Source organism: Nerophis ophidion, linkage group LG06 (assembly GCF_033978795.1).
Source record: "Nerophis ophidion isolate RoL-2023_Sa linkage group LG06, RoL_Noph_v1.0, whole genome shotgun sequence".
NCBI classification, from domain to species: domain Eukaryota; kingdom Metazoa; phylum Chordata; class Actinopteri; order Syngnathiformes; family Syngnathidae; genus Nerophis; species Nerophis ophidion.
In genome coordinates this window covers 15,666,554-15,684,908 of record NC_084616.1, presented here as the reverse complement: position 1 = coordinate 15,684,908, position 18,355 = coordinate 15,666,554, and the positions used below count along the sequence as shown (strand labels likewise).

General features: G+C 40.8%; 1 protein-coding gene across 4 annotated transcripts in view; it reads left to right on the top strand.

The window, feature by feature from the left end:
- Window positions 1–6,036: 6,036 nt before the first annotated feature.
- mecp2 (methyl CpG binding protein 2) overlaps window positions 6,037–18,355 on the top strand; it is a 34,543-nt gene continuing 22,224 nt past the window's right edge. Inside the window, exons 1-2 of one of the 4 annotated variants that reach the window (XM_061902761.1) lie at window positions 6,037–6,167; window positions 12,821–12,938. In XM_061902761.1, coding sequence (XP_061758745.1) covers window positions 6,136–6,167; window positions 12,821–12,938 — 150 coding nt within the window. In that variant the 5' untranslated portion in view covers window positions 6,037–6,135. Of the gene's footprint in view, window positions 6,168–7,762; window positions 7,909–7,929; window positions 8,923–12,820; window positions 12,939–18,355 lie in introns of those variants that run through there. The other 3 variants (XM_061902759.1, XM_061902760.1, XM_061902762.1) reach the window with 3 other exon arrangements.

Sequence of the window (18,355 nt, the reverse complement as noted above, 5' to 3'; positions counted from 1 at the left end):
AGTGTTGGATCGATACCGGTATGATGAGGGTATAATCATTTAGTTCTCTTCACTTTTACATTAATCTGAGTTTTTTTTTTTTTTGCTGTCCATATTTCTACATTTTACATTCTTGGTATATTATATACTGTAAATATGTTTTGTTTGGGGAATTTGGGGGACATTTTCGGTGCTATGGCGGTTAATTTGTGTATTTGTACAGTACAGTCCAGTATTTGTGTTTAGTTTAGGTGTCTGTCATAACAGTAGGACAGTACGGTGTCAGTGACTTGTTCGAGTGTTTGTAATACGGCAGTCCAGTGTTCGTGTTTATTTCAAGTGTCAGTAATAATAGTAAGACAGTCCAGTGTCAGTGACTAGTTCAAATGTTTGTAATAATGATAGGACAGTCCAGTGTTTGTGATTGGTTTATGTTTCTGTCATACAGTCTACTGTTTGTGGTTAGTTTAAGTGTATGTCATAACAATAGGGCAGCCCAGTGTCGGTGACTACTTCAAGTGTTTGTATTAACGATAGGACAGTGCAGTGTTTGTGTTTAGTTCAAGTGTCAGTAATAATAGTAAGACAGTCCAGTGTCATTGACTAGTTCAAATGTTTGTAATAATGATAGGACAGTCCAGTGTTTCTGATTAGTTTATGTGTCTCTCATACAGTCTACTGTTTGTGGTTAGTTTAAGTGTATGTCATAACAATAGGGCAGCCCAGTGTCGGTGACTACTTCAAGTGTTTGTATTAACGATAGGACAGTCCAGTGTTTGTGTGTAGTTCAAGTGTCAGTAAGACAGTCCAGTGTTTGTGTTTAGTTCAAGTGTCAGTAATAATAGTAAGACAGTCCAGTGTTTGTGTTTAGTTCAAGTGTCAGTAATAATAGTAAGACAGTCCAGTGTCCAGTGTCAGTGACTAGTTCAAATGTTTGTAATAATGATAGGATAGTCCAGTGTTTGTGATTAGTTTATGTGTCTCTCATACAGTCTACTGTTTGTGTTTAGATTAAGTGTATGTCCTAACAATAGGGCAGCCCAGTGTCGGTGACTACTTCAAGTGTTTGTATTAACGATAGGACGGTTCAGTGTCCAGTGTCAGTGACTAGTTCAAATGTTTGTAATAATGATAGGACAGTCCAGTGTTTGTGATTAGTTTATGTGTCTGTCATAACAGTAGAACAGTCCAGTGTCAGTGACTAGTTCAAATGTTTGTAATAATGATAGGACAGTCCAGTGTTTGTGATTAGTTTATGTGTCCGTCATAACAGTAGGACAGTCCAGTGTCAGTGCCTAGTTCAAGTGTTTGTAATACGGCAGTCCAGTGTTCGTGTTTAGTACAAGTGTCAGTAATAATAGTAAGACAGTCCAGTGTCAGTGACTAGTTCAAATGTTTGTATTAATGATAAGACAGTCCAGCGTTTGTGTTTAGTTTAGGTGTCTTTCATAACAGTAGGACAGTCCAGTGTCAGTGCCTTGTTCAAGTGTTTGTAATACGGCCGTCCAGTGTTTGTGTTTAGTTCAAGTGTCAGTAAGACAGTCCAGTGTCAGTGACTAGTTCAAATGTTTGTAATAAAGATAGGACAGTCCAGTGTTTGTGATTAGTTTATGTGTCTGTCATAACAGTAGGACAGGCCAGTGTCAGTGCCTAGTTTAAGTATTTGTAATAATGATAGGATAATCCAGTGTTTGTGCCTAGTTTAAGTGTCTGTCATAATAGTAGGGCAGCCCAGTGTCAGTGCCTTGTTCAAGTGTATGCAATAATGATAGGATAATCCAATATTTGTGTTTAGTTCAAGTGTCAGTCTTAATAGTAAGACATTCCAGTGTCAGTGACTAGTTCAAATGTTTGTAATAATGATAGGATAATCCAGTGTTTTTACTTAGTTTAAGTGTCAGTAATAATAGTAGGGCAGCCCAGTGTCAGTGCCTAGTTCAAGTGTTTGTAATAACGATAGGGCAGTCCAGTGTTCGTTTTTAGTTCAAGTGTCAGTAATAATAGTAAGACAGTCCAGTGTCAGTGACTAGTTCAAGTATTTGTATTAACGATAGGACAGTCCAGTGTTTGTGTTTAATTCAAGTGTCAGTATTAATAGTAAGACAGTCCAGTGTCAGTGACTAGTTCAAGTATTTGTATTAACGATAGGACAGTCCAGTGTTTGTGTTTGGTTCAAGTGTCAGTAATAATAGTAAGAAAGTCCAGTGTTAGTGCCTAGTTCAAGTATTTGTAATAGGACAGTCCAGTGTTCGTGTTTAGTTCAAGAGTCAGTAATAATAGTAAGACAGTCCAGTGTCAGTTACTAGTTCAAATGTTTTTTAATAATGATAGGACAGTCGAGTGTTTGTGATTAGTTTATGTGTTTGTCATAACAATAGGACAGTCCAGTGTCAGTGCCTAGTTCAAGTGTTTGTAATAATGATAGCATAATCCAGTGTTTGTGCCTAGTTTAAGTGTCCATCATAATAGTCGGGCAGCCCAGTGTCAGTGCCTGGTTAAAGTGTACGTAATAATGATAGGATAATCCAATATTTGTGTTTAGTTCAAGTTTCAGTCTTAATAGTAAGACATTCCAGTGTCAGCGACTACTTCAAATGTTTGTAATAATAAATAAATGATAAATGGGTTGTACTTGTATAGCGCTTTTCTACCTTCAAGGTACTCAAAGCGCTTTGACACTACTTCCACATTTACCCATTCACACACACATTCACACACTGATGGAGGGAGCTGCCATGCAAGGCGCCAACCAGCACCCATCAGGAGCAAGGGTGAAGTGTCTTGCTCAGGACACAACGGACGTGATGAGGTTGGTACTAGGTGGGAATTGAACCAGGGACGCTCTGGTTGCGCACGGCCACTCTCCCCACTGCGCCACGCCGTGCCCTATGATAGGACAGTCTACTGTTAGTGGTTGGTTTGAGTGTATGTAATAACAGTAGGACAGCCCAGTGTCGGTGACTACTTCAAGTGTTTGTATTAACGATAGGACAGTCCAGTGTTTGTGTTTAGTTCAAGTGTCAGTAATAATAGTAAGACAGTCCAGTGTTTGTGTTTAGTTCAAGTTTCAGTAATAATAGTAAGACAGTCCAGTGTCAGTGACTAGTTCAAATGTTTGTAATAATGATAGGACAGTCCAGTGTTTGTGATTAGTTTAAGTGTCAGTCATAACAGTAGGACAGTTCAGTGTCAGTGCCTTGTTCGAGTGTTTGTAATAACAATCGGGCAGTCCAGTGTTTGTGTTTAGTTCAAGTGTCAGAATTAATAGTAAGACTGTCCAGTGTCAGTGACTAGCTCAAATGTTTGTAATAACGATACTCCAAATGTAGTATCAGTGTTGAATCGATACCGGTATGATGAGGGTAATCATTTAGTTCTCTTCAATCTTTACTTTTACATTACTTTGAGTTTGTTTTTTTTGGTGTCCATATTTTTACATTTTACATTGTTGGTGTATTATATTCTGTAAGTATATTTTGATTGGGGAATTTAGGGAACGTTTACGGTGCTATGGGGGATAATTTGAGTATTTTTTACAAAAGTTTTTTATTTTATTTTTTTTTGCCAAACACTGTGACTCTAATAAGAAAGTCTTACCAATGGGGAGGTTGCATTCATTTTAATAGTCTGGCAAATTTAATGCTGCTCATACATCGCCATCTAGTGGACAATGTGATAAATTCAAGTCAATGACCTATAATTTCGATCATTTCCTTACTTTGGTTACATGACCCAATGCAAACAACCTTCCCTAGTCATGGTGCAAAAAAAATAAAAAATAAAATAAAACACAAAATGTCAACAAACTGAACTTTGTGGGCCTTATAAAAAAAAGTCCATGCATCATGAACAATTCGGAATTCCACCCATTTAAATCCATAATGGGATCATGCAAAATTATCTCCACATTAATCCATATTCGGTGCATTTTAGCTAGTTGATATTTATTTATTTATTTTTTGACAGTAAATTATTTGGATTTGAATTGTGTGAATAAATTTTTTTGCATCACATTATGCTGATGATTTGATTGAAAAAAATGAGTGAGCAAAATGAGTGTGTTTGGAAATTGTGTTTGTTAAAATAAATTGTTTCTAAAGTCAGTGAGTGTTTAAAAACTCAAGACCTCAGAAGCAGCCAATGAGGCGTCAAGTTTGCAGTCACATGACAGGAATATTATGACGATATATGACACTGAATTTTACTTCAGTAGTTTTTTTACACACATCATTTCAAAACAAGGTATTTTAATCAATATAATTTTTACACTTTTTTTTTAAATAAAAATAATAATTTAGATAAATTCAGTGTACAAAAAAGTGTTTGTAATAAAGACGCAAATGAAAATACTTAAGTATGTTTTGCTTATATTGCACTATTACATTTAGCTTGAACCATTCAATGTAGCCGCTTATTGTGTTTGAACATTTATCATGTTTTATCCTAATTAACATTAAAATCAACAAACTAAAGGCCAAATCACAAAATCATATGTTGATCTTGAGAACGTTCAAGTAAAAAGTATCGGCATCGGCAATACCGTTATCTTTTATGTAGCAAAATATGACGTATTTAACCACGCCCAGTATTGAAAAGAACCACTGTTCCGGTGGGCGGTCTTCCAAAATAAAAGCCGACACAGATGTCACGAGTTCCTGCGAAATGAATCAGAATCAGAAATACTTTATTTAATCCCCGAGGTGAAATCATCCGTAAAGTTCCATCTTGTTTGGACCAGAACATATTGTTCACCTGAATTGATTAACGTGGAGCCCGATTTAAACACGTTTATCTGGGTGTTACCATTTAGTGGTCAATTGTACGGAATATGTATTGTACTGTGCAATCTACTAATTAAAATTTAAATCAAAATTCAATCAATTAAAACTTTTCTAGGGACGGCGTGGCGCAGTGGGAGAGTGGCCGTGCGCAACCCGAGGGTCACTGGTTCAAATCCCACCTAGAACCAACCTCGTCACGTCCGTTGTGTCCTGAGCAAGACACTTCACCCTTGCTCCTGATGGTTGCTGGTTGGCGCCTTGCATGGCAGCTCCCTCCATCAGTGTGTGAATGTGTGTGTGAATGGGTAAATGTGGAAGTAGTGTCAAAGCGCTTTGAGTACCTTGAAGGTAGAAAAGCGCTATACAAGTACAACCCATTTATCATTTATTATTTAGAACTCCGGAAGTGTGTGAGTCCAGTAGAGCAGTGGTTCTCAAATGGGGGTACTTGAAGGTATACAAAGGGGTAATTGAGATGTTTTTCAAATATTCTAAAAATAGCAACAATTCAAAAATCCTTTATAAATATATTTATTGAATAATACTTCTACAAAATATGAATGTAAGTTCATAAACCGTGAAAAGAAATGCAACAATGCAATATTCAGAGTTGACAGCTGGATTTTTTGTGGACATGTTCCATAAATATTGATGTTAAAGATTTCTTTTTTTTGTGAAGAAATGTTTAGAATTAAGTTCATGAATCCAGATGGATCTCTATTACAATCCCCAAAGAGGGACCTTTAAGTTGATGATTCCTTTTATGAGTGGAAATCTTTATTTATAATTGAATCACTTGTTCATTTTCCAACAAGTTTTTAGTTATTTTTATATCTTTTTTCCCCAATTAGTTCAAGAAAGACCACTACAAATGAGCAATATTTTGCACTGTTTTACAATTTAATAAATCAGAAACTGATGACATAGTGCTGGATTTTACTTCTTCATCTCTTTTTTTCAACCAAAAAGATTAAAATCAGCAGGAATTTATCACAAAAATGTATGTAAAGTGGAAAAAAAACGACAAAACAACTTTGAAAAGAAAAAAAAGTGCCTTAAACTAGAAAAAAATGCTGATAAATTCTGTGTTGTATTTTAAACATTTTTATTTTGAAGGATGTTATAAAAATGAATTATTCCATTTATAACGTTATCGATGTAAATACAGGACAATTCGTCCCTGTCTGACCCTTTGCCAGAATCTCGCGAGATCTCATCACGCCTGCGCAGCCCTCCCTAAGCGTCTTTCTCCAAATCTCGCGTTGTTTTGCTCGCTGACGGTGGTTGGAAAAGGACTCGGAGGGGGCGGGGTGCAGCAGAGATGTTTGGAGGCTTTTTTTTTTTTTTATATATAAAATTATTTATTTAAATAAAAATGGCTGCCGTGGAGAGCGAGGAGGAGCGAATGTAAGTGAGCTATTTTTTAAATATATATATATTTATATATATATATATATATTTCATTTTCTGTAAAAGCGTCACCGTCTTGGCCGCCTCCGCCATCTTTCTGTCGTCTTTTTAATTCCCCTCAAAGTGCGTTCATTTTTCCACCGGCCTGTTTTCTCCAGTCGGAAGACGTCACCAACTTCCAGCTCAGCCCCGACTTTAGCCGCTCGTACGTCGCTCGCATCCCGCTCCTTCGCCGAGCTACGCAGGCGTCCTCTGGCGCCCGTCCGGACGTCGGCCGGGGGGCTCGGCGCGGCTGTTGCCCGCCCGCCGGGCTTCAACCGCGGGGACACGGCAGCGTTAGCACGCAGGTGGCTAGCAACTGTGAGCTAGTCGTATAGCAAACACCTGAGTTGTTTATATATATATATATATAAATATATATATGTATATATATTTTTTTGTTTCGCTGCACTTATTCATCGACTTGTTTACTTCCCGTTGCGCGGTCAGCATCCTCCGCCCAGGTGCTGCTGAGCCAGGCATTGTGTGTTGTTTATAATAAATGGACAGCCTCTCTCAAAACCAGAACTTGCAGGGTTCGAATCTCTGCAGTAACCAACACATAGAATAAAGAATAAAAAAATAAAAAGTCACACATATGTTACAGTTTTAATACAAAATGGAATACATTCGTTTTGGTCCTCAAAATTCTACACACAATACCTCACAATGAAAGTGTGAAAACATCAATCCATACCGCTTATTCTAGTGATGGGTTGATGAGGCGTCATGTAGCGTTTCGACACATTGCAAAACTGTATTGATATCAATACTGTGTCACTAAATACAGACATCTGCTGGACATTAAAAATCCCCACAGGCAACCTATGGACCGATTTAACTGACACTGATTTTATGACCTAGTCCAGTGGTTCTCAACCTTTTTTCAGTAATGAACATTTTTTAAATTCAAGTACCCCCTAATCAGAGCAAAGCCTTTTTTGGTTGAAAAAAAGAGATGAAGAAGTAAAATACAGCACTATGTCACCAGTTTCTGATTTATTAAATTGTAAAACAGTGCAAAATATTGCTCATTTGTAGTGGTCTTTCTTGAACTATTTGGAAAAAAAGATATAAAAATAACTAAAAAACTTGTTGAAAATAAACAAGTGATTCTATTATAAATAAAGATTTCTACACATAAAAGTAATCATCAACTTAAAGTGCCCTCTTTGGGGATTGTAATAGAGATCCATCTGGATTCATCAACTTCATTCTAAACATTTTTTCTCTCAAAAATAAGTCTTTAACATCAATATTTATGGAATATGTCCACAAAAAATCTAGCTGTCAACACTGAATACTGCATTGATGCATTTCTTTTCACAGTTCATGAACTTACATTCATATTTTGTTGAAGTATTATTCCATCCCTTTTCTACCGCTTATTCCCTTTTGGGGTCGCGGGGAGCGCTGGTGCCTATCTCAGCTACAATCAGGCGGAAGGCGGTGTACACCCTGGACAAGTCGTCATCTCATCGCAGGGCCAAAACAGATAGACATGACAACACTCACATTCACACACTAGGGCCAATTTAAGTGTTGCCAATCAACCTATCCCCAGGTGCATGTCTTTGGAGGTGGGAGGAAGCCAGAGAACCCGGAGGGAACCCACGCAGCCACGGGGAGAACATGCAAACTCCACACAGAAAGATCCCGAGCTGGGATTGAACCCAGGACTACTCAGGACCTTCGTATTGTGAGGCAGACGCATTGACCCCTCTCCCACCGTGAAGCCCAGTGCGAAAACAAATGTTTTTAATTTTTGCAAATGTCTTAAAAAAATGTCAAAAGTCACATGTACATATAGTCACGGTCAAAAGTTTACATACACTTGTAAAGAACATTATGTCGGTAGGTTGGGAGTTCAAACCCCGGCCGAGTCATAGCAAAGACTATAAAAATGGGACCCATTACCTCCCTGCTTGACACTCAGCATCAAGGGATGGAATGGGGGGTTAAATCACCACAAATGATTCCCGGGCGTGGCACTGCTGCTGCTCACTGCTCCCCTCACCTCCCAGGGGGTGAACAAGGGGATGGGTCGAATGCAGAGGACACATTTCGCCACACCTAGTGTGTGTGTGTGACAATCATTGGTACTTTAAAGGCCTACTGAAACCCACTACTACCGACCACGCAGTCTGATAGTTTATATATCAATGATGAAATATTAACATTGCAACACATGCCAATACGGCTTTTTTAGTTTACTAAATTACAATTTTAAATTTCCCGGGAGTTTCGTCTTGAAAACGTCGTGTAATGATGACGTGTACGCAAGACATCACGCGTTTTTAGGAAGTATGAGCGCTGCGCACAACACACAGCTAAAAGTCGTCTGCTTTAACGGCATAATTACACAGTATTTTGGACATCTGTGTTGCTGAATCTTTTGCAATTTGTTCAATTAATATTAGAGAAGTCACAGTAGAAAGATGGAGTTGGGAAGCTTTAGCCTTTAGCCACACAAACACACGGTGATTCCTTGTTTAAAATTCCCGGAGGTGAAAATTTACTATGGATCAGAGCGCGGTCAAGAGAACATGGATACCGACCGAATGTCAACCAGCAGGTTTCGGTGAGAAAATTGTGGTTAAAAAGTCGCTTCTTACCGGAGAAAAGCTGAGCTTGGGCCGTCCATGAAGCTGCCGTCGACTTCCCTGAGACATTGGCGTCAACACACCGGTAGAGACACCCTTCCGACTATCAGGTACTGTTAAATTCACTAAAACACTAGCAACACAATAGAAAGATAAGGGATTTCCCAGAATTATCCTAATAAATGTGTTTAAAAACCAATGCAATCGCGTTTTTTTTTTTTTTTTCTAGTCCGTCGCTATCAATATCCTCAAACACAAATCTTTCATCCTCGCTCAAATTAATGGGGTTCATTGTCGTTTTTTTGGTCCGAATAGCACTTTTTGTTGGAGGCTCCCATTGAAATCAATGTGAATATGTGAGGAGCCCCCACACTTGCGACTTCATCGTCTGCGACTTCCGGCAGAGGCAGGGCTTTTCTCTTAACACCGAAAGTTGCGAACTTTATCGTGGATGTTCTCTACTAAATCCTTTCGGCAAAAACATGGCAATATCGCGAAATGATCACGTATGACACATAGAATGGACCTGCTATCCCCGTTTAAATATGAACATCTAATTTCAGTAGGCCTTTAACTTTAACTTTAAATGTCATGGCTGTCTTTGAGCTGCGATGAGGTGGCGACTTGTCCAGGGTGTACTTAGACTTAGACTTAGACTTCCTTTTTATTGTCATTGAAATTTGAACTTTACAGTACAAATAAGAACGGAATTTCGTTGCATTAGCTCTTGGTAGTGCGGGATAAAAAAAAAAAAGCAATAAGGTGCAGATATAAATAAATAGATTACTGTACAAATAAATATATTGCAATTTTTTATGGATGTATGTTATATTGTCTTTTTTATTCCAGCGAGTTAATCCATTTTGGGGGGGAGTTGAGGGGATGATTTAATTATGAGGGAAGAAGCTGTTACAGAACCTGGAGGTTCTGCTACGGAGGCTGCGGAACCTCTTCCTAGAGTCCAGCAGTGAAAACAGTCCTTGATGGGGGTGGGAGGAGTCTTTGCAGATTTTCTGAGCCCTGGTCAGGCAGCGGCTTTTTTTGCAATCTCCTGGATAGGAGGAAGAGGAGTCCTGATATTCTTTTTCCGCCATCCTCACCACTCTCTGGAGAAACTTCCAGTCTGAGGCAATGCAGGTTCCAGTCCAGACAGGCTCTCTATAGTGCCTCTGTAGAATGTGGTGAGAATGGGGATACCCGGCCTTCCGCCCGATTTTAGCTGAGCTAGGCGCCAGCGCCCCCCGCGACCACAAAGGGAATAAGCGGTAGAATATGGATGGATGGATGGGCTGTCTTTGAGTTTCCAATAATTTCCACAACTCTTATTTTTTTTGTGATAGAGGGATTGGAGCACATACTTACATACATACATCGGTCCCCAACCGATACACTCGCCTGCGTATCGGTTGGGGACATCTCTACGCTGCTGATCCGCCTCCGCTTGGGATGGTTTCCTGTGGACGGGACTCTCGCTGCTGTCTTGGATCCGCTTTGAACTGAACTCTCGCGGCTGTGTTGGAGCCACTATGGATTGAACTTTCACAGTATCATGTTAGACCCGCTCGACATCCATTGCTTTCGGTCCCCTAGAGGCGGGGGGGGGTTTGCCCACCTTTGAGGTCCTCTCCAAGGTTTCTCATAGTCAGCAATGTCACTGGCGTCCCACTGGATGTGAATTGTCCCTGCCCACTGCGTGTGAGTTTTCCTTGCCCTTTTGTGGGTTCTTCCGAGGATGTCGTAGTCGTAATGGTTTGTACAGTCCTTTGAGACATTTGTGATTTAGGGCTATATAAATAAACATGGATTGATTGATACTTGTTGGTCACAAAAAAAAATCATGAAGTTTGGTTCTTTTATGAATTTATTATGGGTCTACTGAAAATGTGAGAAAAACCTGCTGGGTCAAAAGTATACATTTTGTTACATTTCCCCAAGTTTCACTGCAATAATGCGCTTTTGGTAGCCATCCACAAGCTTCTGGTTGAATTTTTGACCACTCTTGACAAAATTGGTGCAGTTCAGTTAAATGTGTTGGTTTTCTGACATGGACTTGTTTCTTCAGCATTGTCCACACATTTAAGTCAGGACTTTGGGAAGGCCATCCTAAAACCTTAATTCTGGCCCGATTTAGCCATTCCTTTACCACTTTTGACGTGTGTTTGGGGTCATTGTCCTGTTGGAACACCCAACTGCGCCCAAGACCCAACCTCCGGGCTGATGATTTTAGATTGTCCTGAAATATTTGGAGGTAATCACCCTTTTTCATTGTCCCATTTACTCTATGTAAAGCACCAGTTCCATTGGCAGCAAAACAACTATTACTACCTCCACCATGCTTGACGGTAGACATGGTGTTCCTGTGATTAAAGGCCTCACCTTTTCTCCTCCAAACATATTGCTGGGTATTGTAGCTAAACCGCTCCATTTTTGTTTCATCTAGCTAGCATCACATGGAGAAAGATAAGACCTTCTGGAGGATAGTTCTGAACTAGGGCTGCATCTATTGATTATTTTAGTAATCGAGTAATATCGATTGATTGGTTTGATTAATCAAGTAATGGCAAAAAACACACCAATGCGTGTTTTAGGAAAAATATTTGAAAAAACGATTTTTATTTTGTGGCGACTTGTCCAGGGTGTACGCCACCTTCCACCCGATTGTAGCTGAGATAGGCACCAGCGCCCCCCGTGACCCCAAAGGGAATAAGCGGTAGACTATGGATGGATCATTATTAGTAGTTACACTCATTAAACAATTAATCGAACCAACAGAATAGAAACTAAAGATGACCGATTATGGCTTTTTTGCCGATATTCCGATATTGTCCAACTCTTAATTACCGATTCCGATATCAACCGATACAGTCGTGAAATGAACACATTATTATGCCTAATTTTGTTGTGATGCATTAAACAATGTAACGAGGTTTTCCAAAATAAATCAACTCAAGTTATGGCAAAAAAATGCCAACACGGCACTGCCATATTTATTATTGAAGTCACAAAGTGCATTATTATTTTTTTAACATGCCTCAAAACAGCAGCTTGGAATTTGGGACATGCTCTCCCTTAGTGAGCATGAGGAAGTTGAGGTGGGCGGGGCTGGGGAAGCAGTGGGTGTATATTGTAGCGTCCCAAAAGAGGTAGTGCTGCAAGGGGTTCTGGGTATTTGTCCTGTTGTGTTTATGTTGTGTTACGGTGCGGGTCCATCCATCCATCCATTTACTACCGCTTATTCCCTTTTGGGGTCGCGGGGGGCGCTGGCGCCTATCTCAGCTACAATCGGGCAGAAGGTGCTGTACACCCTGGACAAGTCGCCACCTCATCGCAGGGCCAACACAGATAGACAGACAAAATTCACACTCACATTCACACACTAGAGCCAATTTAGTGTTGCCAGTCAACCTACGGTGCGGATGTTCTCCCGAAATGTGTTTGTCATTCTTGTTTGGTGGGGGTTCACAGTTTGGCGCATATTTGTAACAGCGTTAAAGTTGTTTGTATGGGCCACCCTCAGTGTGACCTGTATGGCTGTCGACCAAGTATGCTTTGCATTCACTATTGTGTCTGAAAAGCCGTAGATATTATGTGATTAGGCCGGCACGCAAAGGCAGTGCCTTTAAGGTTTACCGGCGCTCTGTACTTCTCCCAACGTCCGTGTACCACTCCGTACAGCGGCGTTTTAAAAAGTCATGCATTTAACTTTCTGAAACCGATAATTTCCGATATTACATTTTAAAGCATTTATCGCCCGATAATATCAGCAGGCCGATATTATCAGACATCTCTATTAGAAAACGAAGTTTTTGTCTAATCAAATTAATCGTGAATTACTGACGTGCGATCAAGTAAAAATATTGATAACATTGATAAAATAACACTGGGGGTCCTTTTTAATAAGGTGATTTCGACTATGCGCGCAAATGATCTACTGCGATGAATCAAAGTGTGATCCATCTGGACTAAACGGCGACGTAACCAGTGATGTCCCGTGTCTTCCTTCCGCAGAGAGGAGGGCCAGGAGGAGCGTCCAGAGCGAGAACAGTCCCACAGCAAGACCAAAAAGGCTCGCAAGGAACGCCGCCATGTTGAGCAGGCTCCTCCTTCCCAGGAGCCCCACGCCTCAGTGAGTGAAGGCTCCAGCCGTCATTGTCAGAGAAACATATTCCACCTTTTAACAGAATAGTACGCCTTAGGGCTGGGCGATACAACCTTTTTTTAATATCTCAATATTTTTAGGCCATGTCACGATACACCATGTATATCTCCATATTGAATGAGCACTTGATGCATATAATCACAGCAGTATGATGATTCTATGTGTCTACATTAAAACATTCTTCTTCATACTGCATTAAAGGCCTACTGAAATGAAATGTTCTTATCTAAACGGGGATAGCAGGTTCATTCTATGTGTCATACTTGATCATTTCGCGATATTGCCATGTTTTTGCTGAAAGGATTTAATAGAGAACATCCACGATAAAGTTCGCAACTTTCGGTGCTAAGAGAAAAGCCCTGCCTCTACCGGAAGTCGCAGACGATGACGTCACATGCTTGATGGCTCCTCACATATTCACATTGTTTTTAATGGGAGCCTCCAACAAAAAGTGATATTCGAACCGAGAAAACGACAATTTCCCCATTAATTTGAGCGAGGATGAAATATTTGATATTGATAGCGACGGACTAGAAAAAAAAAAAAAAGTTACAAAAAAAACCTAGATTGCATTGGGACGGGTTCCAATGTTTTTAGACACATTTACTAGGTTAATTCTGGGAAATCCCTTATCTTTCTATTGTTTTGCTAGTGTTTTAGTGAGTTTAACTGTACCTGATAGTCGGAAGGGTGTCTCTACGGGTGTGTTGACGCGCAGTGTCTCAGGGGAGTCGACGGCAGCTATGGACGGCACAAGCTCAGCTTTTATCCGGTATGAACTGACTTTTTAACCACAATTTTCTCACCGAAACCTGCTGGTTGACATGTGGTCGGGATCCATGTCCGCTTGACCGCGCTGTGATCCATAGGAAAGTTTCACCTCCAGGAATTTTAAACAAGGAATCACCGTGTGTTTGTGTGGCTAAAGGCTAAAGCTTCCCAACTCCATCTTTCTACTGTGACTTCTCCAATATTAATTGAACAAATTGCAAAAGATTCAGCAACACAGATCTCCAAAATACTGTGTAATTATGCCGTTAAAGCAGACGACTTTTAGCTGTGTGTGTGTGCAGCGCTCATATTTCCTTAAAACCCGTGACGTCTTGCGTACACGTCCTCATTACACGACGTTTCGAAGACGAAACTCCCGGGAAATTTAAAAGTGTAATTTAGTAAACTAAAAAGGCCGTATTGGCATGTGTTGCAATGTTAATATTTCATCATTGATATATAAACTATCAGACTGCGTGGTCGGTAGTAGTGGGTTTCAGTAGGCCTTTAATGTATACTAAATTAATACTTTCATGCCGAGAGGGAAACCACAACTAAGTCAAATGACCGAAACTGTATTAGCAGTGGCACAAACATTCATGTCATTTCCAAAACAGAAAGTGCAAGATTGTCGTAGACATTTTAAAACAAGCTATGAGTGCACTATTGTGCATGATGTCATTAAGATGACATATCAAAACAACACTAAAGTGCACTTTTTTTGTACAGAACGCCACTACAATAGTTTAAAACAAATAAAGTGCACTTTTGTGCATGATGTCACACAAGATATTTCAATAACTGTCTAGTAAAAAATGTGCTGATTATAGGAAATCAAATAGTGTATGTCCTTCACTATGTGGTAGGTTCATGCGGACGTTCTCCATCCATCCATCCATCTTCTTCCGCTTATCCGAGGTCGGGTCGCGGGGGCAACAGCCGAAGCAGGGAAACCCAGATTTCCCTCTCCCCGGCCACTTCGTCTACCTCTTCCCGGGGGATCCCGAGGCGTTCCCAGGCCAGCCGGGAGACATAGTCTTCCCAACGTATCCTGGGTCTTCCCCGTGGCCTCCTACCGGTTGGACGTGCCCTAAACACCTCCCTAGGGAGGCGTTCCGGTGGCATCCTGACCAGATGCCCGAACCACCTCATCTGGCTCCTCTCGATGTGAAGGAGCTGCGGCTTTACTTTGAGTTCCTCCCGGATGGCAGAGCTTCTCACCCTAAGGGAGAGCCACGCCACACGGCGGAGGAAACTCATTTCCGCCGCTTGTACCCGTGATCTTATCCTTTCGGTCATGACCCAAAGCTCATGACCATAAGTGAGGATGGGAACGTAGATCGACCGGTAAATTGAGAGCTTTGCCTTCCGGCTCAGCTCCTTCTTCACCACAACGGATCGGTACAACGTCCGCATTACTGAATACGCTGCACCGATCCGCCTGTCGATCTCACGATCCACTCTTCCCTCTCCTTATCTCCTTCTGTTGTTGACTATTTTTTTCATACGGTGTTGATGTGGAAATGAGTTACCTCTGTATTTTGTTGGCGTGGCACCGAACGGAGATGTTCCGACTCAAAGCTTTAAAGGGGAACATTATCACAATTTCAGAAGGGTTAAAACCAATAAAAATCAGTTCCAAGTGGCTTATTTTATTTTTCAAATTTTTTTTGTAAATTTTACTCGTCCCGGAGTATCCCTAAAAAAAAGCTTTAAAGTGCTTTATTTTCACTATTTGCTTAAGCCACTGTCCATTTTTCTGTGACGTCACATAGCGATTCCAATACAAACAATGGCGAATAGCACAGCAAGGTATAGCGACATTAGCTCGGATTCAGACTCGGATTTCGGCGGCTTAAGCGATTCAACAGATTACACATGTATTGAAACAGATGGTTGGAGTAAGGAGGCAGATAGCGAAAACGAAATTAAAGAAGAAACTGAAGCTATTGAGTGAATAGCTATTGACGCAATTCAGCCATCTTTGCGTTAGCATCGCCGGTAAAATGTGCAGACCAACCGATCAGGACTTTCGCAGTGACAGTGGATCATCTTGAATCCGTCGATTGGTAAGTGTTTGTTTTGCATTAAATGTGGGTGTTAGGAAGCGCTGGATGTAAATATAGTTTCAAATGTACATACATGTAGCCTAAATAGCATGTTAGCATCGATTAGCTAGCAGTCATGCCGCGACCAAATATGTCTGATTAGCACATAAGTCATAAGTAACATCAACAACACTCACCTTTGTGATTTCGTTGACTTTATCGTTGGGAATGCATCTGCTTTGAGTGTCGCAGGATATCCAGACATTTTTGCCATCTCTGTAGTAGCATCGCCGGTAAAAACCAAACGGGGGACTTTTGCATCTCTTGACACTGGAGCAAGTTAAATCCGTCGATTGCTAAGTGTTTGTTTGGCATGAAATGTGGATGGAGGGAAAGGCTAGATGTAAATGTAGCTACAAATGAGGCATAATGCTGCAATATGTACACACAGCCAGCCTAAATAGCATGTTAGCCTCGATTAGCATGCCGTGCTAATCGATGCACATTCTACGTAAATCGACTTGAATCCGTCCCTGATCGTGTTGTTACACCCTCCGACAACACACCGACGAGGCATGATGTCTCCAAGGTATCGGAAAACAGTCGAAAAAACAGAAAATAACAGAGCTGATTTGACTCGATGCGTCTGATGTGTAGGGAAAAACGGCGTTGAGTACCGATGTGACGTCACGTTCTGACGTCGTCGCTCAGAGAGGGATAAACAGAAAGGCGTTTAATTCGCCAAAATTCACCCATTTAGAGTTCGGAAATCGGTTAAAAAAATATATGATCCTTTTTCTGCAACATCAAGGTATATATTGACGCTTACATAGGTCTGGTGATAATGTTCCCCTTCAAACAGCAGGAAACAATCGTAGGCATTCACCTAGCTGCATGGTGGGCAAACTCGTCCAAAAGATGACACCACAGCACACACAATAACACACCGTCTGGCCGTCGGCAAAAAAAAATCTATAAATTAGTCACACCGTTTTATAGGCCGCAGGGCAGGGTTCAAAGCGTTTGTTTTCTCTCGGCTAATGCTGTCATGAAGTACCAGCCTGGAGGGAGAGAGGACGGGAACGTGTCCAGTTCGCTTTCAGTTTCGATACCCGTCCAGGCAGTGCAATAGCGTGAGAACTCGGGTTGTAGAACTAGGTGTAGTATCGCGGTACTAATTAATCAAAAAAGGTACTATACTCTGTTTGAAAAGTACCGGTTCACGTCGTGACATTGCTGGTTTTATGAGCAGAGGAGCATGTTCGGCAGCGCGCAAACACGTAGTACTTACAAGCAGACACAGTGTGTAGACAAAAAAGGGAGAATGGACGCATTTTGGTCTAAAAAGTAAAGATAAAGGTGAAGATATAACACTGAAACACCCCTAAGACCGCAGTCTGCAGTGTTTTAGCTACTTCTAAATCACTAATCCTCTCCTCCATGGTGACAAATAAAATAAGTTTCTTACAAGTACCATTATCACTGCAGGACGAGGAATAGCTAAACATGCTTTACTACATACCATAGCTCACCGGTGTCACAATGTAAACAAACGGCATTAGTGGATCCACACCTAACATCCACTGTAATGATACCAAGTACAATAGTGTATCTAGTCGATACTACTATGATTACATCAATATTTTTTAGTGTTACAAATTTTTTTTCCGTTTTAAAAAAAATGAATATTATATTGATAAACTCAGGAAATACGTCCCTGGACACATGCGGACTTTGAATATGACCAATGTAGGATCCTGTAACTACTTGGTATCAGATCGATACCTAAATGTGTGGTATCATCCAAAACTAATGTAAAGCATCAAAGAAGAGAAGAATAAGTGATTATTACATTTTAACAGGAAATGTATTTAGATAGAACATGTTAAAACAGAACATTAATAGTAAAGGAACAAGTAGGTTAATAATCAATTTTTACAATTTGTCCCTTATAAAGTAGACAAAATAATAGAATGATAAATTACATAATATGTTACTGCGTACATCAGCAGACGAATTAGGAGTCTTTGTTTGTTTACTTACGACTAAAAGACAAGTCAGTGTTTCCCCCAGTTAAGTCGGTGTCTCTCCAGGGGGGAAGGGGGCACCGCCCGGGACAGGCGGACGGACGGGGAAGGGTAATTTGGCCTGTCGCCACCAGCACGACTCCATCTCACCACAGCCTGGGGGGGCAATAGACTACAGACTGTGGTGAAGTAGGCCGACTTCGTCGCGTGAAGAATCCTACAATTTTTGCTTGTGTTTTCCGTTCCGTATGCTGAGTGGCAATGTACGCTATATAAATGAAAAATGATAACTGGGTTGTACTTGTATAGCACTTTTCTACCTTCAAGGTACTCAAAGTGCTTTGACACTACTTCCACATTTACCCATTCACACACACATTCACACACTGATGGAGGGAGCTGCCATGCAAGGCGCTAACCAGCACCCATCAGGAGCAAGGGTGAAGTGTCTTTCTCAGGACACAACGGTTGTGACGAGGTTGGTACTAGGTGGGGATTCAACCAGGGACCCTCGGGTTGCGCACGGCCACTGTTCCAC